Here is a 26,763-nt window from a genome sequence, read left to right on the forward strand (position 1 = left end):
TGCTCTCGTGGAGTCTGTTATTATGTTCAGTCTTCTGCTCGTCTTTTCGCCGAGTCGATTTGCCATGAGGATGGCACCAGTCTCCGCTTCTTTTGTGTTTGACGGTCTAATTGTCATGCAGTCTTGCAGAGCTCCGTTGAAATCTGTGACCACTAATGTGGCGTTGGTTTTGTCACATGTTCCAGCATCCGTATAGACCGTGTTTTCATGATCCTTGAATTTTTTCCTGAGGTATTTGACTCTCGTTTGCCTTCTGTTTTTGTGTACAGTGGGGTCCATGTTTTTCGGTAGAGGAAGCGTTTTGATGTGACTCCGCTGTTCAGGTTTCAAGTCCGTCATGGCGTCCAGTCATGTTCTTTCTGGGGGGCTACCTATCTTCCAAAGGATGGATCTCCCAGTTTTAGTGGTGGCAAGCCTTTCCTTCTGGGCGATTAGTAATGCTTCCTCGATCTCTTCGAAGGTGTTGTACACTCCTAATTGAAAGAATTTTTCCGTGGACGTGCACAGTGGTAGGCCCAGTGCTGCTTTATATGCCGTCCTGATGATAATGTTTATTCGTTCTTCCTCTTGTTTGTTTACGTTGTGATACGGTAAGCTGTACGCCAGCCTACTCGTGACGAGGGCTTGCATGATTCTTAATGTTTCCTCTTCCCTCAATCCGGCTCTTCCTTTAGTGGTTCGCTTCACAATTCGGGCTAGCTCGGTTGAAGATTTACTGATTTTTTTCAATAGTGAGATCGGCTCTTCCGTTTCTTTGTATTGTCATTCCCAGGACGCGAATGTGGTCTCTTTCTGGGATTACGAATTGGCCAATATTCACAGCTATCTTATCTTCCTTGTTACTGCTTCGGTGTGCGTGGATTCTTACTATCTCTGATTTTTCCGGGGCGCACTGGGGTCCATTTTCGCCTGCCAGCTTTACATAGCGCCCTGTCGCCGCGCCATCTACACTGTGCTCCGCGAGTGAAAGGCACCCTCCGCCTCCCGAGCCGCGTTGGGAGTTTCTTGTCCCGCACGCTACGAGAGAACCGTTGGCTGGTAGAGGTAGAAAGGATTGCTTTAAAACAATTAAACCCGATTCCAGCCAGTATCAAATCTGCTGAAACAGCGATGTTGGTTGCATTTACGAAGATTTCGTTATTCTTCGGCATCTTTCTTGTGCGTGATGCTATAGTCGTCTTAACGGCTAATTCTCATATAATTTTTTTCGGATAGTTCCGGTAAAAGCAGCTAGCTGTTTTCTGTTACCATACTCCGTAGCAAATAGTCATTCTGTAACGTTTACAACTTGACTGTGAACTAATCGTGACAAGTTAATCAAAACTCTACATATTGGTAGAGTCATCTTAGCGGCTAATTTCCATATAATTTGTTTCAATATACTTTCAATAACATGATACTTAGCGTAGCTTTCTGTAATAACACTCCCTGCGCAGGTGGCCACGCTTCACTGCGCAACAGGCATTGTGGAAAAACCAGCTAAGACCAAGCTTAAAACCATCTTTTAACCGGTGGCCTCGGCACAAATGCATTGTGGGGAGGACGTGTTTTCTGGAAGCCGTCTTATATCAAAATAGGAACGGCCTAGGACCTTTTTTCATTTTTATGATTTTTAAAACTCTGAACCGACCTACGATACCAGGACAAACTATCGTCAAGCCGAGCCGCCGAACATAATTTAACAGAGAAGCTGCAGCTCCTCTGCTAAAAAAAAAGAGAAAAAGCAATGTTCGTGATCGAGTAAAAACGATACTGCACGTATCCATCGATTCACCCGCGTTCTTCGTTCTTCGTGTTTGTTCTTGTTTCCATTTTATGGTGGTAGCTGCACAAAATGAACTCTCTGTTAACCAAAGTAAGCCCCAAGAGACATCTGAGTGCGCAGTACCACAAAGAAGGAAAAAAACTCCCCCCACCTCCCCGAACGGGATCGTGCGGAAATGCGAATGCATTGGGTGCACCGATGAGTGCGCTGCGGCAAGCAGTCACGGAGAGAGGCGCGCGCTCCACTGCATTTATATATATTTTTCCGAGCGCAGCGAGCGGAGAGAGGGTACGCGGAGAGGAGAGAGAGACCCGCGCAACACGCCCGCCCCGCGCGCGAGCTCTCTCCGCCGAGCTCCGCGATGCGAGCGCCCTCACACGCCGAGCGCGCTCCTCCTCTCCCCTTGCCCTCCGCTACTCCCGCCCGAGCTACCACCTGCTCCGGTTGCTAGGCGCGCCACAGCTGTTGCTAGGCGCACGCCGGCCAACGCACGACAACCCCCGACTAAGAAATGCATTCGCATTAAAAAAAATTACACCATCTTCACGCAAGGGGAACCATGGGGTAGATGCGACGCATCGGGGGTTGCCGTTGCGTTTTAACCGAGCTAACGCACAGCTGGCACGGCGACGGGAGCGAGCCAGAGCGAGCGGAGCCGAGCGCAAGCTGCGCGCTGACCGCGCTGACGCACAGATGGCGCTGTGGTGAGAGCGGCGGAGCGCGCAGCTGCCGCGGCGAGGAGAATAAGATAAGATAAAACTTTATTTCCGACAAGCGGGGGGCTCGGAAAAAAGTGAAATTAATTCACTTGACAAAGTCCGAGCCCCGGTTACAGACAGCAACGGGCATCACAAAAGTACATCTTTCCAGAGAAAACCGTTTTTGCGGCATCATTATACGAAGTTTTTAGAAATTATTCCGCTGTAACGAAAAATGGGGGAGGGATGCGGACTACGCCGCGACAACGTGCCGCAAGGCGACTTAAAGAGATGCGTTGCATCTAAAAAGTTTTATTATATATGGCAGTGCCTTCACAACTTCCCGCCATCAGTGGTCAGGCTCAACGATTTTGATCAATGCGCGCGAGACAAGCGCTTGATTTTGATCAAGCAGCCTAGCTAGCTCTATTCGCCGTAAATTACAAACGCGATGTGTTTTGAGTAAAAAAACTCGCGTTTGTAATTTACGGCGAATAGAGCTAGGCCGCTTGATGGTGTGTATGGTTTGAACCACACATACAGCCACTGTACCACACACACACTCAGCAGAACAAACTGCAAGCAAACAGCCCCGGCCAAACGCAGAAAAAAGCTTCCTGCTTTCATCTTTAGTACTCGGGATCGCCATGTAGCAGCCGAAAAAAAATTGCGTTCTCAGATTAAATTTTTCATCCAGTGGCACATGAGTGTCAGTAGCGTCAGCAAATATACCTAATGGTTTGCGTACGAGCAGTACATAAACAGAGTTAGCACAAAACATCGCGATGACTGGCGATGGCTACCGAAATCATGCCGAAATCAAAACGTTCAAAGCGTGACACAAGCCAGAGCCAGCCGCAGCCGAAGTCAAGAGTGCGCAGTGATCATGTGCAGCGTGTGATCGGCTGCGGTGGAATTTTCATCGCCTTCGTGCATTTCTGATCAGCTACACTTTTATGGTTTGACGACAATAACCCTGTGATTTGCTAGGCATGACAAAACGAGGAGGAATCAAGTATGGTGCAACTGGAGGCCTGGCAAACACGGCGCCTCGGGAGTACTCCGTTGAGGAGTGGGTGAGCAAGCTGCGCTTTGGTCTTTCACTGCTGCCTTTTTGTCTGCTCGTGATGAATGTCTGTTTGCCGTCCGGTGCGCTTGAACGTTTGAAAGCACTCAGACTGTTTGCGAACGGTCTATTCCGCGCTGATGGTGCTGTGAAGTCTTCGCCTGGAAAAGTCGTGCGCGCGCGCGCGCGCGAAGTTTAAAACACGAGAACTTCGCAGTAGCGATTGCAAGGCTCATAATTTTCAGTTTATATCTATGTTGTCATAGCTGCTCTCGAAGCGAAAAGCAGACACGGAGTTTGCTATCGCGATATGTATAATAGGCTTGTTTTTTTTTTTGTTTTTTTTTTTTCCCCGTTCACCTCAACGCATCGTTACGAACCACATGGTGGCGGAGTTCCTTGTTCGCAACAACCCAAGAGAAATTATATTCGTTGAAGTGGAGTGCCAGGGTTCCCCCTCCTATTTTTTTTAACGTTGTAATTATCTCCCTTTTGTTTCTAAGTTTTACCAGGGCCCTTTTTACTCGGCGTAATTAGAAACAATTGTCCACGTCGTATGAAATTTTTCGAAGCGTCATGAACTGAAGGTGATATGCCTTTTTCACATAATGGGGGCAAGGAATGTCGGGTGTTGTAAGGATTCGGAGAATAGATAGAAGCATCGTGTGCGTGATCAAGGTGTGCCTGTTCTCGTTGAGTGAACTTGCACTGTGCATGCACTGTACAAATGCACTGTAGATGCACAAAAGCACTGTACAAATGCACTGAACATGCATTGTACAAATAAATCTGTGTTATTCGTCCTGGCCAATCATGGGGCAACCCATATCGCTGACGCCGCGTTTCGTTGCATTTACACGCTCTAGTATTGCATTTGGGTGCGCTGTGCGGGCAGTATTTGTGTCGCATCTTTGTCGATACTTAAAAGCAACGCTTTTGTGAAGAACGCCTCTGGAAGGCAGCCGAAACTTTCCCTTTCACTTTATGAAGTTGAGGTAGCGTAATTACTTACTGTTCACTCACCGGATGGTGCAATTAGTCAAATCATTAATAAATCGCAGATTAAATATAGCCATAGCATCTGCTTTAATGAATGACGAGTCGAATTCTGAATTCTTCAAAAAAATTTCCTTGTAGCATTTGCCTGTTGAGAGCTTTGTGGGACCGTGTGCAGTTAAACCTGGATGTAACAAACCTGTATGTAACGAATTTCTGGATTTAACGAAATTATTTGATTCGCCATTTCCACCTTCATTGAAGCGCATGTGTTTGCGGCCTCTTTGTAACGAAGGAGTTGCGATGGTTAAATCGGATGTAACGAATTCGCTATGCTGGTGAGTCAAGGTTTCTTGCCATTTTTCTGAAAAATCGGCCGGCGAAATGCACTAACTTCGCGAATTTCGCCCGCACAGCAATCTCATGCGTTTCTACGTGTGAGTGCGGTGTCGGTGAGGTGCCAGGCGTGCCTGTCAGCCTTATAGTCGCGTGTGTCCCCTGATATCTGTGGTACGGGTTCATGGATGACTTCTGCTGCCTGAGCACCAAAAGATTTGTCTTTTCAAGACAAGCTCGCAATTTTAAATGCCGTTTCCGTCGGCGAGAAAGAAGAAAGTCGCCGCCCGGTACAGTGTCCCAGCTAACATCCCTTCAACAATTTTTACGGCAGAAAAGAGGATGAAGTTCACGAAATGGTGCCCTTTCGGCATTGGTTTGGTTCTTGAAACGCGTTAAGGCACCGAAAACTATCAAGACACAAAAGCGATACTTACGTTTGTGAATTCGGCGGCCGTGTAGTGGCAGCAAGAGCAAGCAAATCACACAGTTTTTCAGTGCGAAATATATCCTTGAACAAGGGTGAGTTCAGCATCACTGATTCATAGCATATTGGTTTTGGTTTGGCTTCATGCGAGCTTAAACTCGAAACCTGGATGTAAGGAAAAAATGTGAATTTTTGTCAACTTTGTTATATCCGGGTTTAATTGTAATTCGTGGAGTCATTTCTCGAGTGCTAAGAGGTGCTTTTTGCACCTCAACAGAGGACGCTGCTGGAGCTTCTCACATCGCCGTCCCCGCCACAGCTAGTTTCTTCGGACTGCAAGGAAGGTGAGTTGAAATCACCCATTGCCCAGATGGTCATTCTCTATTGCGAAAAAGAATTGCTTGCACGAAAATCACTCTACTTGAGAGAGCGTGCTTTAGAAGTTAGTCCTTGAGTTTGTATACGCTTCTGATGTTCCACTCTTGCTGTGTTCTTTCGTCAAGTGTATAGTGAAAAAAAAAAAAGTTGTGTGTTTATTCAGCTGCGTCCCATGGTATCTTTGGAAAATCGGTCCATCACTCTTGGTGGTGCCTGCTTGTTCTTCGTGAGCAACCTTGTGATAATTGGTAGCGCTGTGTGTGTAGGGGGACAGGGTTCCTCATGGACGGCTGAAGTATTTTGAAATGGAGTGTCTAGAGCGCAATCTGCCAGTGGTCATGCTTTTATACCTTTCTTGCAATCCTTAGTGCGGTCGGAACGTTGGTGTAGGGGTAATTTCATCAGTCGGGGGACTCTTACTTGTGAGTACTGTCTATCTGGACTGATGCAAGGCAGCAATACGCACCTCTTCATGAGATTGATCCCAAGTGCACCTTCAGAATGCCACCTGGACTTAGCAAGCGCGAGGAAGCCATTCTGCATAGGCTGCGCTTGAATGTGGCCTACACGGGACATTACCTGTACAAAATCCAGCAGGCATCCTCACCTCTTTGCTCAAAATGTGACTCACGAGAAGACATCCATCATGTTATATGCGTGTGTCCAAAGTACACCGTGCACAGACAGAAACTCGTATTATCTTTGTGCAGGCAGCTTGGTGTGGGACTTGAGCTGAGGGCTGTTTTCGGTCCATGGTCGGGTCCCAGTCAGGCTGCGCGTGTGATCAAAGCACTTTTGGAGTTTCTTCGGAGCACAGAACTGGACAGAGTTTTGTGATTGAAAATTTTGGCTGCATCAAATGACATCTTTTCGTTTTCACATATTTTTTTTTTCTCTTTTTTTTTTCTTTTTGTTTTTCTTCTCTCATCTAGCGTAGCAAGCCAGCCCGACGGCTCGGCTAACATTGCTGGTTCTCATTAAAGTTATTCTCTCTCTCTCTCTCGTGCACTTCTTTTTGTTCTCTGCCATCTAAAAAAATATTTCTGATGCCTTTTTGATTGGTTTCGTTTGTTAAGTCAGTTCTTTGGTTGGTGCACACATCGGTAATTGTGTTCAAAGACGTACCTGACACCACAAGTGTGGCTGCTGTAGTAGAGAGCTGTTGACTGGCGCTGTGGACACACCTTCCGTTTCCGAAAATCAGAGCCCTTTTCTTGAGGGAAAGATAGGTTAAAATGCGAATCTTTCTCCCTCGCAACCTGAGTCACAAATCAAAGTGCAGAATCCAAACTGCAGTTTCCACCGTGTTGGAAGGGTGCGATCAAAAAGACGTTGCCTTTACAAACTTGACGTGTCTTCGATTATCATCATCATCATTGTTTTGTGGAACCCCCTGCGCAGCGTTGGCTTTCCTGCTGTTCGTTTTGGCGAAACATAAAACACCATTAGTAAGGCATACAAAGCTTCACTTTAAAAACGTATGTCTGACATTTTCACAATTGTTTTCGTTTGTTAAGTCAGTTCTTTAGTTGGGGTGCACATCGAAGGTTGGGTTTGATCTTAGCACAAGACACGCCTGACACGACCAGTGTGGCTGGATGGCTTCTTGAATGGAGTGTTGTCGACTGAAACTGTGGAAACGCACAGCCTTTCCAAGAAAATTAAAGCCATTCCACTCAGTGTGAAAGCTGTCGGAAGTGCAGAGAAAGTGATTCGCCATAATGGGCTGTAGCGCCGTCATCCGCTCACTGCTACCACCCAGTGCAATTCAAATTTCCCGCCTTTGCAGTGCTGCGCCAGCGGGAGTTCTGTTCTTTTCGTGCTTGCGTTTCCTCCCGCACGTGTGCACGTTACACTGCCACTTTTTCCCGCCTACTGTCGTAAAAACCAACCCAGCGAGCATTCCTACCTAAATGAACGCGGCTGGTGGTGGTTAATTACGTATATTTTCCCTCAAATGTACCTACAGTTTTCTCTGCGCTAAATAACAGGGAGATGTAGGACAAGCGCCAGCGGTTCATGAGTTTAGAACACTTTAGGCTAAATAAACTGCTTGGCTTTCGAAGCCTCTGGGTTACACCGCGACAGCAGCTACGATGGAACTCTGTGGGGCTCTACTTGGGTCCGGCGAGCAAGCTACGATGACAAGGCGAGCCCCTAAAGTGCTCAGCACTTAAAACTGCTCTCTTGCCCTGTGCAGGGTCGGAGGGTTGGCGTCCTGTGAATCGTCGTGGCTGCCTGCTTGCGCGGCTGGTTCAGCGCCTGTGCGCCCAGTACCGGTGGAAGGAGGCCGCCCAGGCCCTGGAGGTGCTGCTCATCGGCCGCTATCCGGCCGACCAGCTGCTCTACAAGGTACGGAAAGGGTGCGGAGGGACCTTTAAGCCAGGCTACCATAATAAATTTCGTCACATCGTTGTGCCCTCAAGGAGCTCTCTGCAGAGGTGTTTTCGTGGATAATTTCCCCCTTTCTTCATAAGTTTTCCGGGAAGTCATTTTGGTCTCTCTCTGTGAACTTTGACAATGGTTACTCTTCACAACACCTGACTCGTTTCTGACAAGTTCGATCTGTCACGAGTAAATGGCCATGTCACCATTTATGAAATTGCTCATAATTATGCAGTTCAATTAGCTTTTTTCTGAGGAGGTAAAGTCATCAAGCTTAGTCTTCCACCGTGGTGTGAGAGACGGGGTTAGGGGGGGAGACGCAACAGTTTTGAATATTTTTAATTCTTCCAACAACCTAAGTGGGTCTGTCCAGTCACTGTTTCTGTATAAGTAACGGTGAGTGTTGGCTGCCTCCTTTTTTAAAGACGATAGTCTTTCATGGGCCACTTAAACCCAGAAATTTCGGTCTGTCTGTCTGTAACTCGATTCAGCCACCCGGCCTAAGTAAAATTGATATTGCGCAATAGTCTTATATACTCACAGCCAAATGTAAACGTCTAAGCCCGGTTTATATGCTCATACTTGTCAACTTTGTTGAACAAGAACAAGACATTACGCAAATATAAGACAGGAAATTAGTACACGAGGGATATTTACAGTGTTCCTTTATTAAAAAATTCATGGATGCTTGGTTTTTGGATAGCAAATGATATTCTACATCTACTGCAGAAAACCTGCGCCTCCTGGCAGCATATAAAAAATCACGCGGCAACAGCAAAGAAAGGTTCCACTAGCTAGGTTCCACGTTCTGCTTGGAACGCACGTGGAGCATGGCAACGTGGTTCTATGATGTTGAAGTCAGCCACCTCAATTCATGCGCGTCTCCGCCAAACTACAGTGCTGGCATCGAAAACCCCGGCCTGTAGCAGTGGAACGCGGCAAATTCAAATCGCCTTGTGCAAACCATTAGTGTGTATACCTTGGAATGAGCGCGACGGTACAGGAACAGCATGAGAGGTGAGCGAGAAAGCAAAGGGGGGCATTTCCTGGGCAAATGTCTACAAAGACTACTGTCTTTTGATGACGTTTGCAATGACAGGAACAGATACGCGGCCAATTTTTTTATTGCGATTGCTGGCTCGAGAATTCTTTTCTCTTTCTTGAAGGAAGGTTGGAAAACGTAGTGACCCTGTGAAATGACTTTTAATTTGTTGTTCACCCTTCCATGCTGCTATGCTGTTGTCGTCTACCCGTGAGTTTTCTGTGTGCAGGCTGGGATGCTGCTCCACGAAAACCTGGCCACACCAGAACGTACCAACTTTTTTATCAGGTGGGCGCCAACAAGTCTTCCTTATCTCCCCCCCCCCCTTAGGGCTTCTGAGACTTATCATGATGATGATGCCAGCCTGGCTTAGTGACACACCTTTGGGCATGATAGTCTGTATCGTCAAGCATTTTTTATTTTGACCGCAGGCAAGACAGATTTGGGACACATGAAAGGCTCGTGTTTCAAAATGCAGAGTACTTACACGGGTTGGGTCCTTACTTGAGCGAAATATGAATAAGGGCAGGTGGCTAGGTTTGTCTTATTCTGTTTCTCTCTACATGTCTCAGCAGCCAACAGGAAGTCGGTCACCAATGTGTAAAATAATGAGTGAGACTGGATTTTTAAGGGGGGGCAAAACAATGGAAATGCTCATCCGTACAATATTTCGGCAATATTTTAAATGTCAAGGTAGCCTAAATCTGTAGCTTTTCGAGCACCTTCCAGCCGAGATGTAACATCGGGGTGTTACACGCTAATTTTCTTGCAATTTTCCGTTTACCATAAATAAATCGCGCTGCACTTAACGTCTGTCGGGAAGTCCATGCTTTTAGATACCTTGAGGTGTTTTGGAAGTCTGAATCGCTGCTATGGTGGCAGTATTTTTGATGAATGGGAAACACAGACAACTTGTATTTATTAACGCATAAAAAGGCCTAGTCGACTCGAATCAATTTGCTAAACCACAGCTTCTCCCATTGCCACCACCAATTCATTTCTTTTTGTTTTGCTGCGAGCATTTTTTGTGAGAGAAGCGCGTAGTGCGGTCCTGTTGTGTGACCCCGAATGATAAGTGTCCAAAGTGTCGCACTTTGGGGTCACACTTCGGACCTAGAAGTGTGACCCCAAATATATGATCAACTTTGCGGGTAACTTATTTATTCCAAATTAGTCCAACACTTTCGACGGTTCTGTCAAAACTATTCAACTATACTCGGTGACAACTTAAGAATGGCACCTGAAGTTGCCACTGTGCCTTATCACCATAGCCGGATGTTTCTCTGTGCGGTGCAAGTAGGGCGTTACTGGGAATATTTTGAACATGGCGTGAGCCGTTTCCATGATTTTTTGGACTTAATATGCTTATAAATGACTCCAGTGACGACAAACAAACTGCGTGAGACAAGGCAGACGATATCACGCATTCATAGCAAACCCCTTTCAAAACACGCGCGCACTGACGTCACGGGTCCGGCGCTTTGGCGGAGTGATACACTACATGAGGTGGTGCCGTTCTTGAGTTGTAACCGAGTATAGTTTTTCACCTAAAAGTTCTTTCTGGCTCATTGCACAACTCATCAAATAGTTCTCCATCAATGGCTGCCAGACTCCATACAACGGAGCGGTTAACCCGCCGCTTTCCCAGGCACACCATCAGGAATGCCATTGTGGGCATTCACTCATGTGCACGGACACTTCCACCGCAGTGAGAGAGACGCTCCCGGATTCATCTCTTACGGCGGGATGAAGTTCGAAGACGTACCCGTCACCCTAGAATACCTACCTCCCACTGTGGAGACCCTGGTGATCCGCATCGGAACTGCGGACATAGCAGTAAGTGGATCGTCGTCATCCCTGCAGAAATCGAGGGGGATGATCGTCAAAGTTTGCCTCCATTGTCCGGCATGGTTGGTTGGAAACAGTGCGTTAAAACGGGATCACGAAGAAAAGAACCAGACAGGAAGTTCCTGCCCGGTTCTTTCCTTCGTAATCCCGCTTTAACGTGCTGTTTCAAACCAACCATGTCGCTTTACCAACTCGCCCAACTCTCCATCCTACTGCAGTCTATTGTCCGGCGTTGAGGAGAATGTCTCTGAGCCTGTCTCTTCCCCGAGCTCTGAACCAACCAGCACTGAAACGGGAGAGATTGGCGATTTGTTGCATTCTTCAACCGCGGGGCTTCTAATTTTGTGCGCGAAGTCCACCGCCTGTGTCACCGGAAAGAGTTGTGAGCCGACGTGCGATACACGGACCACGCGTTCCATGAACTACCTGTGAGGAGGGATTTCGCTGCTGACTCGTTGCTCGCAAGCTTTGAAGGTGTTGCCCTGTTGGTGGAAAACTTCTGCATTGTGATCTCCATCCGAGCGGTCGGCTGTCAGCAAAGGCCCTACAAACCACGAGGTGCGGAGAGTCCAGCACGAGGGGCCACACAGCAGGAATGCCAGCAAGCTCTTCCTTCTCCAGTGGTTTCACCCACCACAGCCGTGACACCACCAAGCCAGCAAAACAGGACACACTGGGCGCTTGCGCCGGTCGCCCAGGTGACCGGCGTAGGCGCCCACAGAGACTGACTCTGCCTGGTTAAAGGTACAGCCTGCAGAACATGACCCTGGTCTCGCACCTTTCTCTCTCTCTGCCAAACATTGATAAACGCATGTGCTGCAAATTGCACAGTGCTTCATTAGAATCCCATGTATTGGCGCGTCATATACCGAAAGGACTGCGGCTAAGTATGACCCCGGCAATGATTGCACTTATTTAAAATTAAGTGGAAAAGGCGCAGTGCAGCTTCTTGGCAGCTTTCTGGCTACAATGGATGTCTCATCGCTGTACACTAACATCCCCCATTCAGAGGGCATCAAGTATACCGTGGAAACATGTCGGAACGCTGATATGCCACAAGAGATCAATGAATGCTTTTACTGTGCTACTCAACTTGGTTTTTTTTTTTTGTTGTTACAATTATTTCGAAATAGAAAACAAACATTTCGTTCAAATTAGCGGCACAGCTATGGGCATGAAAATGGCACCATTATATGCAAACTTGTTCATGGCGTCGATCGAGGGACCCTTCTAGGACGCGCAACCCACTTGCCCGCTTATGTATAAGAGTTATCTAGGTGACACTTTTTTTTTTTGGCCGGATGACAAAGCAAGTTTTCACAAGTTCATTTTGTACTTGAGTGCAGTGCATCTGTCCAGATCATTCATGCACAACGTTTCAAAGACATCGGCAAATTTCCTGGATGTCGCCATTGAATTTTCACGGTGCTCTTTACCTCCACAGCATTATATAGAAAACTAATTGATTGCCAGCAGTACCTGCACTTGGAAGAGTGACCATCCGAGACATTTTATGATTAGCATTGCGTATTTCCAGGCCCATAGATAGTGCAGAATTTGCTCTAATAACGCCTACTTTGATCGCAGCCCCAACATCTCAAAAATGGCCTCATTCGCCAGAAGTACCAAGCAGCAGTGGTTGAGAACTGTATCAACAGAACTCATAACCTAAATCGCAAAACTCTGAACCAAACGGAATGAAACCAAGGAATGAAGAGGACCGCACAAACCTGGAGCTCACCCACTTGTCTGCACTGCCTAAACTTAACAATATCATTTTGAGACATTTCAATACACTACAACAAAGCAGCCACCTATCTTCAATTTTCCCCCGAAGCCCCCGCGAGTGGTTTATCACTGTGGAAAAAAGTTGAAAGATATGCTAGTCAAAGCCAAGACGAGGACCATTGAAAGCACTCAGCAAGGATGCCAGCCATGCTAAAAATCACATTGTAAGGTCTGTCTGCATAAGACAACCACTACCACTGCTGAAGCCAGCTCCAAGGGATATGTACTGCAAATAAATGCACATCTAAACTGTGACAGCCTCAACCTCATCTAAATGGTTCATTGTGACATCTGTGGCATGCAGTACATCGTGCAAACAGAAACCGCCTTCTAAAAGTGCTTTAATAATCACCTATATCGCAATAAAACGCAACTGCGCTTGCCCGTATCAAGGCGTGTCAGCCACCCGGGTCATTCATTTGACCAAATAAAAGTTGCTCTGCTAGAGGCAGGTTCTTGCACAACGCACAATCATAAACTGAGAGAATCGTATCTTATTTATAAGTTCGAAACCATAACCCATGCCGTCGATGAGATTGCGGGCAGCATGTCATGCATCCAGGGGAATCGGACTTGGCAGCACTAGGGCTTCACCCCCCCACATTGTATAATGATTTTTTTTTTCTGGACCAAGCACTATTAATTGGCGAACGGTCGCATTTCCAAAAAAGCCCCCAAGGCCTCGCACCTTAGCCTGCAGCCAGTGGCTGTACATGCTGTGCGATAAGCGCTACCTGATGTCCATGTTGGGACAGTGAAGGGAGAAAGAGAGAGGTGAACGTGGTCTGGGAGTGCCGGCCTGGCCGTACCTTGCAGTACAAAATTCTGTTTTCAGGATCACCGCCTCCTGCCTTGTTTTGCACTGTTGCATTGTTTTAGGAGATAGCAGTGGCGCAATTGAGAGGTTTTTGGCTGGTGACCTTCCTTCTGATTTCACGCCTTTGGTGCTATATGTGTACCTTTACTTTGCTCTACGCCGCCGCTGACGAGAGAGGTGGGTCACTCGTCGTCTTCTGCGAACTCAGCGTGCTGGCTGTTTCTCTGACATGTTTTTTGGCTTTCCTGTGGGTCGTCCATTTTGTGGCTTACCACTCGCTGCTGTGTGTGCCTTGCTCTGCTGCCATGATGCGGATGTTCAAAAGACATTCAAAGTACAATTACCACTGGTTTTTTGGTAAAAGCAATGCCTCTCCATCTAGGAGGTTGTCATGTATTTGTCGTTTGTCTGCGCAGCAATTGTTCAGCCAAGACTGAACAATAACCTCCCCCCCCCCCCTTTTCCCCATCTGTGTTCATGCGTTGGCTGTATTTTTGTTTGCCGTCTTCCCCAACGTCGCAGCTAACCTATTAAAAACCTTGTGCCCGCTTCCCGCCGCCCACCCTCGCCCTTTCTCATTCTCCTTCTCCTCCTCCCCCCTTTCTTCATCTCCTTGGCTTCTTTCTTTCTCTTTTCTCTCTCTAGTTCATTTACCCTGTCCCTCTGAGCACCTCGTGTCGCAAGTGCCGTGTGGTTGCTGATTTTGTTACCTTTCTCTCTACCTCATTTTCCTCGAGGGTCCTCCTTGACGAGGGGGAGGAGAAAAGGAACCCCTCACATGCACGTGTGTAAAAGAGTGTGAAAAAGGCACTTGGAGGGACGAAGGACAAAGCAGGTAGACAGGACACTGTGCTTCTTGCTACTTGTTTCATCCTTCATTCCTCCCAGCACTTTTTTCACAAATGGAGGGCAAACTCGCCCAAGGAACCACACTCGTGTACATAAGAGTTTTGTGTTCATTGTAAGAGAATCCCCAACCAAGACAGTTCCTCCATCGAAACTGTTGGACTAATTCGGAATAAATAGTTAAGCGCAAGGTTGTTAATTTTTTTCAGCTAAAAATTCTTCCTGGCTCATTGCACCACTCTTTGAACTTATAGGGGCTTGTTGAAGGAATACAGAAAGAAAAGCCAGCAGTCTAGAATGTCAGTGAAAGCTAAGGGAATCAGTAAACTCTGTCTTTATTTTTTTTATTTATTATATTTAGCGCTCTTAACCTTTCCTTATTTTATATTGGGAAAGAAAGAGGAGAAAAACATGTGTCTCTTGTGCGGACCGAACCCATGCCTTCCGATTACTAGTTGCCTGATGCACTGTTTAGTTACATGGTGCTGATTAAGTTGCCTGTAACTTCGCTAAAACATGAAAGGGTTGTTAAATGACTATTTAAAGCTGTCTTATTAATGCAGTAGCATATCTTTTAAAAGGATATATTCGACAGATATTTTGAGATGCTTCATGTGTGACTACCTAACTAGAAAAAAAAGTTGCGCCTGTTTTTGTGTCTGTCGTCAGGAATGGCAACAAACCGTGTTGCAAGCCAGGCTGAGTAAGACAGGTACACTGCCACCTGTCATGGAGGCAGCCATGGGAGCACAGCACTTGTGCGGCTATTTCCCCTCTAGTATTTGTTAGTTTGAGGCTCTGTGGTCTCAACAGTGCAGGGGATGCCCTGCCAACTCTCCTCCTCTCTGTCTCTCCCTTGCGTTCCTGTCTGCATGCAGGCACTCGAGGTGCCTGCTGGTGGCCGACAAGAAGGAGATTGCCCTGGAGTACATCGTCTACTGCCTCAAGCACCAGCGCCACGCACACCTGCGCACCTTCTTCCAGGTTTGGACGGTCGTCGTTTGCACTCGAGCCGGTAGTAGCCAAGCAGCAAGACGGAAGGCAGTCCGGCTTCAGTATTTACTCGACTCCAAGCCAATGAAGTGGAATACAAAAGTCATGAGTCCTCAGCTGAAATTTTAGGATTTATATTAAAATGTGAAAAATACTTATTCAGATCTGAAAAGTGGCCCGCAGTTGGTGCGAAGTGGAGGCTCTGCTAATGAGAAACTATTGCACTCACTAGTACCGTGGCCACAGCCTAACAAAGCAGAAGAGACAGGCTGCCATTTTAATCATGCTCACTCGGTGTTTTGCACTGGCTTGGTGGTGGTGCTGGTTGGCCTGCTTGGGACAATGGCGTCATTAGTGGTGTCGTAATCATGCCATCTTTTAAAGAGTCTCACCTGTTAACATTCCTGGGGGACTTGCTTCTTTCTCCATGACCCACAGACTTAAAAATCATCGTGCACCAATACGAAAAGGTTTGCAAATACATATTAGGGTTCACAACGGCCTAGTTGGCTTATTTGAGACATATGGCGCTTCTGTACTGAAACAAAAACTAGGCAGCCAGCGCCGTCTAGTAAAAAGTGGATAGGCCAAAATGCGTTTCTTGTTTATTTTTTTATGTCAGTAAAGAAGTGATATACCGTATTTTCCGGTGTGTAAGTTGCATTCTTGTATAAGTCGCACCCCCCCTCAAAACGGCAGTTTTTCCGAAAAAAAGAAAGAAAAAAAAAACGTACATAAGTCGCACCGTTGTGTAAGGGTGTACAAAACGCACTTATTAATCAAGTAAACCTGTAGAGGATCAGTTCATTAGTAAGTTCAGCGAAAGTACATGTTTGCGGCAGTAGCCGCCTCTGAACACATCGCCCAGTAAGCAGGGCTAGACACGTGCGTATACCCACCAAAGTCTAGACAAAACTAACTTCTCAAAAATGGTTTATTGATACACACAGGTGGCATGTACGTACAGACGGCGTTTAGGCAAAACCATCGAAGCCTTCTTCCTCCAACTTGCTAACAGATAATTCATTCATTTAGACCACAGAGCTGTGTCTCTTAAAGGAACCATGAAGGCAAAATACAAGTTGGGTTTATTAGAAAGAATGCTTAGTCCCGATAACAATGATACCAATATCATTGCAATCTTCGAACGAATAACGGAGATATGAAAGAAAACGTGTGAAGCAGTCGCGACCCCCTAGCCAATTTCCCGCAACTTTTCTATGACGTCACGGAACCTTGTTTGTGCGATTGGCGGCCGCCTAACTGATCTGTCGCGACGAAACATGATTGGACGTCTGTAATGGGGCCTCTAGTTCCATTTCACCGCATCACTCGAATCTAACGTGCAGTTAACGCACTGAAAATTATGTTTTATTGTTGGCCCGTATGACGTCACTCTTGCTCATAACACGTCACTGTGGTGCAAAATTTGAAAGTTTTGAAATACTTCTTGCATTTTTTTTTTCGTTAAAAAACATCTTTTGTGGCTGTAATGGAGCTGAGTGAGATACTGAATCCTAGTTCTTTCAAATTAATCAAAGTTGTATTTTCTCTTCATGGCTCCTTTAACAAGCGCTGACATCATGCAGCGCACAGGCACCTTTCCGAGCACGGACCACGTGAAGCCGCTGCATACCAAATTAATTCCATACATAAGTCGCACCTGTAGATAAGACGGACCAACGAAAGTTTCAGAAAAAAACTGTGACTTACACACAGGAAAATACGGTACTTGTAAACGAACCAAAATAGGCCGTTGGGAGCATTTTTATGAATTTGTAGGACATTCCCTATCGGTACGCGATGCTTTTTGAGCCTGTGGATGATGAAGTAGCGAGGTCCGTAGGAAAGTGATCAGGGGAGTCAACCTTAAATGGAAAGTTGTGATGGCAGCCCAGAACTCGTCAAACCTACAGTTAAGGTGGCAACCCGGCATTGGTGAAAGGAGCATTCATGTCAGAGGTCATGTCGAACTTTGACCGGAGGCTCATTCAAAAAGTGCAGCATTGCAAGTGCACTTGACAACTAAATATTGCATGCACTGTACGAGGTGGACATCCGTGAGAACAATGAAGCCAGCAAGGACAGCAGCGTTGAGTGAACTCAGGGATGTTCATGGGTAATAAGCGCCACTCTAGTTATGTGGCCTTTGTCATCCTCGCCTACTACTTTGCCTGGCTAACATTCAAGAAGTTTTTATTTATTTCCTGGCCATCGAAATTTCAGCGGTCGGCTTGCAGTTGGGGCCAGCCTAGATTTGAGTAAATATGGCAGTTTATGAAGCCCTCACTTACGACGAACTCGTGTTGCATAGCCCACATAAATGCGTTTAGTGAATATGGTAAGGACGTTTTTTTTAGAAGAGCTACGAACACTTGCCGGCCTAGAGTGCAGTTGCAACAAATCAAAGCGCACATGATTGATTTTTATCATTCAGTTGTACCAGCGGGTGCAGGCAACACATGTAATATTTGCCACATGCAGAGTGCTTGGTCCTGGGAGTGCCGTTAAAGTGATAGGAGCACAAAGAAAGCTTAGAAATACAAGCACTTGCACAGCTGTGGCTAGCTTTTGATTGCATTTGAGGCCAGTGTGCCAGCCAAGCAAACTCAATTCATCGCACTCAGGCCTAGCCAGTGGTCAAAGATTACCAGTGTCAAGCATAAAGGTACAATTCGGTGCCTTCTGAAGGCGAGCTAAGGGCTAAGGGGACAGCAGCCATCTTGAGATGTGTCGCAGGAGACCTTGCAAAGGTGGGATGTAAGTAAGAGTAGGTATTGGGGCGAGAAGCAAAGGATGTGGAGTTGTTAGTGTTCTAAACTATTTGGTTCACGGTCGATGCGAGCTGAAATTTTGCTTTTGGTACACACCATTAACGGAACAAAAGTGGCGGTTTTTCTTCCCTCTATATGCTTACTATAGTAGAACGCTGTTGATACTTCCTCAGTTCATACGATTTCCCGGTTAGTATGCTCTCAATTGTGAGCACTAAAAATTCCTCGTAGCACGTTTCTTAACGGAGAGTACATTTTCCTGGATTGTACTTCCTCCCTCGCGATTTTTTTTTTTACGTATCAACGAGGCTCTACTGTACTGCAGAAAAATGTTGATATTGGCATTCAAAAGGTGTAATCTATGACTGTGGGTAATATGAGCGAAGAATCTCTTTTGATTGATTGATTGATTGTAGGGTTTAACGCGCCGACGCAACGCAGGCGATGAGGCGCGCCGTAGTGGAGGGCTCCGGATTAATTTTGACCACCTGGGGATCTTTAACGTGCGCCGAAATCTTGTACACACGGGCGTTTTTGCTTTTCGCCTCCATCAGAAAAGCGGCCGCCGCGGCCGGAAGAATCTCTTTTGAACCAGGTATAACAAACCTATAATTAGGTGTAATGAAGGAACTTGGACTCAAAGCTTTAAGGTTCTCTGCCATGACATGTTGCAACCTTCAAAGCACCTCTGGCCAGCTCAGCTCAGACAACTTTTGATTTGGTGCCTACGAAGTGTAATTTATGTGGTGTCACCAGCCAGAAAGGGTGGCAGGAGGCTGCTTGTCCATATTTGGTATGGTGTGTCAGAGGGGCCCCAATGAGTCTGATGGTCCAAACCCAATAAGGGAGTTTTGATTGCTCAGATGAGCAAAATATGGCCTCCACTTTGGGTTTTAAAGGGACCCTGCAACACTCTTCGTGCAGCGCAACGTTTATATTGCACTGCCAGTAATACCTGAGCCAAATATTACCGTATTTATTCGAATCTAGGCCGGCCCCGATTCTAAGCCGACAGCCGACCCCCGAAAGTTCGAAGGCGCGAAAAAAAAAAAAAAAAAAAAACTTACCTCGAATGTAGGCCGAACAAAAAGGCGAGGTCAGCGTTCACAAAAAGAAAACACGTTTATTGAACATGAAGATGCGGAGCTGGAACTCAATCAGTTTCTCTTCAAAATCACCGGGCAACTTCTGGGCGATTGAGGTTTGACGACGGAGGCTAAAGCCAAAGTGCTTCATGAATTTCTGTAGCTAGCCCCGACTGGCTTTGAGGTGTGCCCGCGATAAGCCTCGTTCCCTTAAAAGCTCCCTTGCTTTTGCCTGGAGCACTTCCGTCGTTACTGGAAGGGCAGCTGCTCGCTGCGTCTGAACGAAGTCAGCCAATGCCATCTTCATTTCATGGTGACGGCATTCTCGTGGTCCGGTGATTGCCAACCTCGTTGCAATGCACGCAATATCCTCTCCCGTTGCGTCCTCCAACGACGGACACTTTTTTCATCCACGCCGAAGTCCCGCCCGGCTTGAACGTTCGACGACAACTCCGCAGCTAAACAACTTTTCTTTTAAAACGCGCTGTCAAAACCAAACGCCACACAGCACGCAGGTCACTATCTGCACAATTCAAAATGGCGGCCTATGGCCCTCAATGGCTACTGGCTCGTCTAGTAATGGCTACAATAATTTCTTTTCTGGGTGGCGCTAGCTGTGCACCACTTCACTTGGAAATTGGCGCGTATTTCAAAATCCTCGAATCCAAGCCGACCCTGGAGTTTGATATATCAGTATTTCAAAAAAACTATCGGCTTAGATTCGAATAAATACGGTACACGTGCACGTGAAGCGGTGAGCGCACAAATCGCTGTGAAGGACGTGGAAAAACCAACCGCGCTCTCTTCAATTCTCCTCATTATGCACCCCTGGCATGGCCTAAATGATGTCATTTGGGCCATGGCTGTCCTATTGGCTGCCACTGGTCAACTTTGTGGCTTATTTCTCGCATTTTCTGTGACAATCTGCCTTCGGCGGCGCTGTGCACCGGCCACTTCTATGCCTGCACCTGTACGACAGTTTTGGCGTTTCTTTTGTGGTTTGAGTGCATGTGGAGCTTGAGTGATGGACTCAATACTCCCCTTTCAACGAGACCCCTCGACAACAAACGTTTATTGCTTCAAAAACACCCTACCAGCCTGAGAGCGCGCTTGCGAGCAGGCACCTATGCCTGCTTTTTTGAAATAGACTCCTCCATGTTGCGGAGAAAAGGAGAAAAGTCCCCGGCATGTGATATATCGAAGGCCACTGAAGAGAACGCCGCGAGCCACCCCCCCTCTCTGGGAGAGAGGCGCAGCTTTCGTTGCGTTGTCTGCAGTCGAGTTGAGGGGGAACAATTATGCGCGATTTCTCATCGCGCGTAGTTTCGGCGATAGTGAACGGATTTTCATAATTCTTGAGGGAGGAGATTGCTGGGCCAATAGACTTTATTCCAAAATACATTCCAACTAGTCGATGGTATGTGTTGCAGGGTTCCTTTGAACTATTGAGTGAATAAGCTTTTTGTAGAAATATTACCTAAGTGCCTACACTCACGTGGAACCAAGGGTGCATTGCTGAAGGCCTGCCTCAAAGTTGGAATTTTTGAAATAAAATCGGAAAAAGCGTAAAAGCAGAAACGGAAATTTAAATACTTATCCAGTTGCACACCGCTTTCTGGCATCGCTTTGCTTACCACTCAGATGTGGTGTAACTCTTTCACTAACATGCCTATTCGAAGTCAGCCACGTTTATTGACAATGTCAATGCCTGATTTCATTTCGCTGGACGCCCTTGAAGACAAGTAAAGCAACCTGAAGGTTAGGTAAGAAAAAGAAATTTCAGGGTAAATTTTGTTGTCATTTACGTAACAAAACTTGGTTTTTGATGTGAATTGGTATTGCCTGAGTGGGAAAATAAGTTGTACGTGTAATGTGTTGCTGCTTCTGAAAAAGAAAAATGAATAAATATTACTCTTATTTACAGCGCATTAGCACTTCAGGTTTTAATTCAGGACACCTACAGGGAATGGGAAAGTAGTTTTTGATCGTTGGGTTTACCCTCTGATAATGATACTCAATCAACTCGGCTGGAAATATTGACAGATGTCGATTGGCGTAGTTCATTTTTGATTACAAGCAGCTTTATTATAATGTGTTGTTAAAGTCCTATCAGGCTACTAAATGCCATTAGGACCACTTGCAAACCATTTACAACAGTTTCAGTCTCGTTTCTGAACTGCGAATTTCTTATTTCATGCAACTATGTAGTTGCCTAACTTTGAGCCAACCTGCCTAGGCACCTTCGTCACACACTACTTTTCTTCAAAAAAAAAAAAAGCATGCAACGCCTAGTTTGCCCACATTCACGCCTGATCTCAGTGATAAGAGCTCCAGCTGCAAGTCAAAAGATAACACCCAGTCGTTATCTTTTAACACAAGTTCAAATTGGTCCGAAATGCCGCTAGGGGTTAGCTGGCAGGTTTTTATTTTCGTATGTGGGTATTGCTGTTGTTTTAATGGTTGCTCTACATGAAAATCTCAACTCAGACAGATAAAGTCAAAAACAGTTTTGATAATCATTTTTTTTTAGAAAAAAAATTGGTAAGGCAATGTAATGCAGGAGGCTTTCGTCACTGAATGTGGAACTGGAAAAAAGGATGATCTGCTTCACCACAAGGCATGGACGTCATGGAGGCAAATGTTGATTTTTTTTGCTTTTGAAGAACTGTCCCATGCGAATTATTTGTTTTGTAGGGAATGTTTCTGAAACATTTCCCTACAAAATGTATATTCGGAATTGCTTTTAGTGTCCCCAGTTTTTTTTCTCTTTTGTAAACAACTAGTTTTTGAAGTGGGAAGAGAAATTTTTTATTTTGTGAATATTTTTCTCTAGTACTATAATTTATGAAAACTGTTCACAGAGCGGTGTCATTTGGAAAGGCAATCATCATCTAAATTTTCATCAACAAATAATGTTTTCTTGGACGTCTAAGAAGGTGCCAATTTTCCACAGAAGTAAAAGTGTTAGAGGCATGACAGTGGGCATGAAAACTTAGAGGGCACATGAAAAGTTGCTTAATTAAGCCAGCTATGAAAGCTAAAAGACATCAAAGCAAAAGCAAGAGCTTCAAGCAGTGACATACAAAGCAACGTTGAAGTTGGTCAATTTATTTTGACATAAGGCCACCAAATTTGCATAGCTGGCAAGCAATGGCTTTACAGTTCCCCTTTGCTTTCACGCCTATAACCACAATGAGCTTGTTGGTTGGGAAGGATTTACAATAAATATGTCTTCTGCTCATTGTTTTTTCACTTGTAACACCCCAAACAACTAATGCTGTTCAGTCATGCCTCATCACAGAGCAATTCCATCGACATCTAATTTCGTAGTGAATTTTCGCTGTCAGGTGGGAACTGTTTTCACCGCGGTAGTCTCTGTTCCACTGTTCCACTACATAGTAGTAAATCTAAGGTGACGTTCAACAGATCAGCACTGATTAGTGGCTGAGTGTTTGTTTCCTGTCAAGTATACCCTCGCTATGCCTTCTCAATAGGGTTGCCACCTGGCCAGTTTTTGACCGGCCCGACCGGTTTTTTAGACAGCGGGCCGGTTGCCGGTCCATACCTAAAACCGGCCGTCATTGGCTGGTTTTTTTACCATCGTGCCATGATTATGATCGTTTTGGCATTTTGTAAGCATTATTTCAGCAACTACAACAATAAATATGTGCTGACAAGCTGCGCAAAGACACGTGAGCAAAGAAAATACGTCACGTGTTTCCAGACAATGACGTTTAAGTTTCCTTTTCAGACACTCTTAAGCACTTTCTGTGCAAATTTTGTGTTGATTTCTCACCAGGAAAACGCTACAATAACCGGCATTGCATGGCAAAAAATACGTGGCGTCTGTTTTCCAACACAAATTCAACCTTCTATATACCCCCCCCCCCGCCTTGCCCCTCCCGGAGGGCCGGTTTTCTTTTGGGGGAAAGGTTGCAACCCTACTTCTTTAACTGAGTGAATCCCAGGTTTTAATCGTTGTGTTGAGCTGAGTAATATAAACCGGTTACGAAGGCAAAATACAGGTTTGGTTTGTTAAAAAGACTGCTTCCCCCAACAACAATGATACGAGTATTAATGCAAACCTTAAACAAATAATATAGATGTTAGGGAAAACAGACAGACCAGTGGCAACCCAACAAGCCCTTTCTTGCCAGGTGTTTATAATGTCGCATGGTCTTGTTCTTGTGTTTGCCAGCCACCGACCAAAGCCACTGCCGAGAACACGGTTGGGCAATTGAAGTGGTGCTTCTAGTTCTGTTTGATTGGCACACTGGAATGCTACCGGGGTGTTATTACATTGATTACTGTGTTTTTAGTGTTCTTTCTATTGCTTCACTGCCGATGCCGTCGACTGCGAAATTTGGAAGTTTTTCAATGTTTCTTGCATTTTATTTTCTTGTAGCAAGGTCCTTCAAGGCTAGAATAGAGGGAAGGAAACCAGGTAAACAAAAGGCAGGCATGTTAACCAAAGCTGATTGGGCTACCAAAGGCGAGATATTAAAAAAAACAAAAAATAGGTTGCATTTTCTATTTACAGCCCCTTTATTAGGCATCTTGAGCAATTTTCTGGGACAAAGGGCTTGTGGAAAAATAACTTTTCTCACAATGGATTTGCCATTTTCTTTCACTTCTAAAACGTGCAGGAGCACTTGAAGGTGGATCGCAAGGTGCTCAGGCCCAACGAGAAGCTGGACGCCTTTGTGAGGGGCTACCTGGGCCTCCTGGACTACCTCCAATGGCTACCCCACGCGGCACGCACCGGCCACAACGACTCCATCGGTCAGTGCCACTCGGGTGCAAGTCTGTGAATTCGCCCGTTTTGTCTACAGTCAAACCCGACTACAGTTAAACCTCGTTATAACGAAATTGAAGGGGCACCGCGATTTGCTCGTTATAGCCAATATTTCGTTATAGCCGTAACCGACATTTACTGCAAATATTATGCATTGTAGTTACCTAAAACAAAAAGCGGGCGAAATAGCATCTTGCTGCACGGCGATAGTCAGTAAAATAAACACATTCCGGAGGTAAAAAGGAAAAGTCACGAACCTACTTTATTGCAGTTCAACACTCGTATTTCAAACAGACTTGGCTACGAAGTCCGTAATTGGACATTGATGCACCTTCCTGATGCGAGCGATGGCTCCCTCAGCTGCGGCCGGTACATTCACGCCATCTTCGCCGCCCTCGTGCGCGCCGAAGTAGCGACGCAGCACGTCCACCGCATCTAGTCCCTCCGACGCCGTCCTTAGCGCTTCTTTTCAAGCCATGTGCAACAGCGCTGACGATGGAATCTCGGTTGCTCACGATGGTGGACAGCGTACTCGTCCACACGTCAAAGTCTCTTGCCACCTTACCACGGAGTGCACCTTACCTTTTTTTCGCGCCCGATGCGACGGCTTTTATCATAGCCGTCTTCTGTTCAAGCGTGATAGTCTTTTGGCTTCCTGCCTGTCGCACTCGCGCTGTTGGAATCACACCGGCAGTATGATAAGATAAGGCTGAAGACTGCCAAAACCCACGCACACACAACTACGCAGCGACGTCGGCGATACGAGGAGGGGTGGAGGAGGAAGGCGACGCAACCGCGCGCGCCGTGTGCATTGGGGTTCTTCTCGGGCTCACCGCAGATAGTCCGCGGATTCCCCGAAGCCATAGGGATACGTGGGAAAATCGAACGTCGGACTACAGTGAACTAGAATATTCTAGTTCACTCTAGTCGGACTGCTTCTCGGGGAGCCCGCGGTGAGGAGGGGAGGGGAGGGGGGCTTCGCGGGCGCAGCGTCCGCATGGTGCGCCAGCCAGCTTCGCGCGCGTGGCGGGAATTTTGAACTGCTAATACAGTTGCCGCGTCACGCACTGTCTCAAATCCGCGTTGCGCACTGTTGTAAAATTAGCTCAAAATTTGATTTCTCAATGAAATTTGTTCGTTATATCCCGTAACGGGGAAATTTTACCTCGTTAAAACGAGGTTTTAAATGCATTGGTTTCTATGGGGACTTTCAAGGGGAATTACGATTTGCTCGTTATATCCATTATTTCGTTATAGCCCGTCTCGTTATAACGAGGTTTAACTGTATATCGAACCCGTTTACATCGAATTATCCCCTATATCGAACTATTTCTGCGCACAGAATGTAGTCTATGAGAATGTATAGCAAAAATTGCGCTTACATCGAACAGAAATAGCAGCAACTACCGATATATCGAACGCCAGCGGCGCAAAAGTGCCCCCCCAAGTTGGCTTTCCCTCGCGGCAGAGGAGAAACCCACCGACACACCCTCGAAAATTGGTTTAGCCCGGCGGTTCCTGTGCAGCTCCTTCACCTTGCTCTTTCTCCCTCTCTCTCTCTCTCGGGCTGTTTCCGCGTCGGGAAGCCGCCGTCGACCCCCAACATAAAAATGATCCTGGCCCTCCCACCCCGTTTGCTCAGACAGCCAATCACAGGCTGTTGCCACTCCAGTTCTCTCGTCGCTGGAGAGGCGTGCGTTGTTCTTTTTGCTGTTTTTGCGTTCGGAGTGTTCGAATTGTCGGCGTGTGTTGGACTTGTACTGTGTAGCCGTGATGGCTAGCGCGAAGCGGCAGAACCTGCCTTTCTCCGTGAAGCTGGAAATTATAAACAGAGTGGAACGTGGTGAGAAGAAGTCTGTCGTCGCCGCGGCTTCGCGGCGACGACGCACTTTGCAGTCGACGACGCACTCCGACGACACGCTTCGCTGCCAGCTTCGCAGGCAGCGAAGCTGCTTAAACAGAAGAAAATTCAGGACTACTTCGTGCAGAAGTGAGTTTGTTTCATTAATAAAGTGCTTTCATAAGCGGTAGGTGCTTTTATGCTGTCCAATTCTTCAGCATGCATATATCGAATTATGCCATATATCGAACTCGCGTGCGTTTTTTTGCGAGTTCGATATAACCGGGTTTGACTGTATTTGCTTTGGTGGTGAAGTGGGAAACGGTGAAGATGCGGAGTTCCTGGTTGGATTTCTGGTGGAAATAACTGGATTTTGCCAAAAGGGGAGATGTGTAAATGGCCGTGCAAACGTCGTCTGCTGCAAGTTTGAAGCTCCGATTGGAGACTACGGAATGCCGCTGTGGCACGCCTCATGGTCCGAATATTAGGGCTGTGCGAATATTCGAAACGTTTGGAATATTGAACCGAATTCGGTTCAGCTCCAAATTGAGTGGCAATGCTTGAGAAGTCCATGAAAATCTGAAACAGAACTTGGATGCGTGAAATCATGCCTTGTTACACATGAGAAATGCTACACTGAAATGCAAGCAAAATATGTCCTTTGCAACAAGTTAGAACAAGTTAGTCAGTAGATGTTCGAGCACTTTACTTTGAGTGCCTACGGCTACCACCTAACGGCGCTCTCTGCTTTTGGCAATGGGCTTTCCTGCACCGCTCCGGTGATGCGCGGTGAAGCGGCTATGGGAAGATGCTGATTGCGAGGGCCTCTTACATGCTTGGCACTGGGCAAACCCAGCACTTGTGCTTCTTTTTTCGCACCCAGG

The 26,763-nt window shown here is 46.4% G+C and overlaps 1 protein-coding gene across 1 annotated transcript in view; it reads left to right on the forward strand.

Moving 5' to 3' along the window:
• Positions 1 to 3,324: 3,324 nt before the first annotated feature.
• Positions 3,325 to 26,763, forward strand: part of LOC144141842 (uncharacterized) — a 52,375-nt gene continuing 28,936 nt past the window's right edge. Inside the window, exons 1-6 of the mRNA XM_077673329.1 lie at positions 3,325 to 3,539; positions 5,566 to 5,632; positions 7,867 to 8,018; positions 9,323 to 9,381; positions 15,271 to 15,376; positions 23,891 to 24,026. Coding sequence (XP_077529455.1) covers positions 3,456 to 3,539; positions 5,566 to 5,632; positions 7,867 to 8,018; positions 9,323 to 9,381; positions 15,271 to 15,376; positions 23,891 to 24,026 — 604 coding nt within the window. The 5' untranslated portion in view covers positions 3,325 to 3,455. The remainder of the gene's footprint in view (positions 3,540 to 5,565; positions 5,633 to 7,866; positions 8,019 to 9,322; positions 9,382 to 15,270; positions 15,377 to 23,890; positions 24,027 to 26,763) is intronic.

Source organism: Haemaphysalis longicornis, unplaced genomic scaffold (genome assembly GCF_048455015.1).
Source record: "Haemaphysalis longicornis isolate Haplotype H1 unplaced genomic scaffold, Haemaphysalis longicornis Haplotype H1 scaffold_6, whole genome shotgun sequence".
Taxonomy (NCBI): domain Eukaryota; kingdom Metazoa; phylum Arthropoda; class Arachnida; order Ixodida; family Ixodidae; genus Haemaphysalis; species Haemaphysalis longicornis.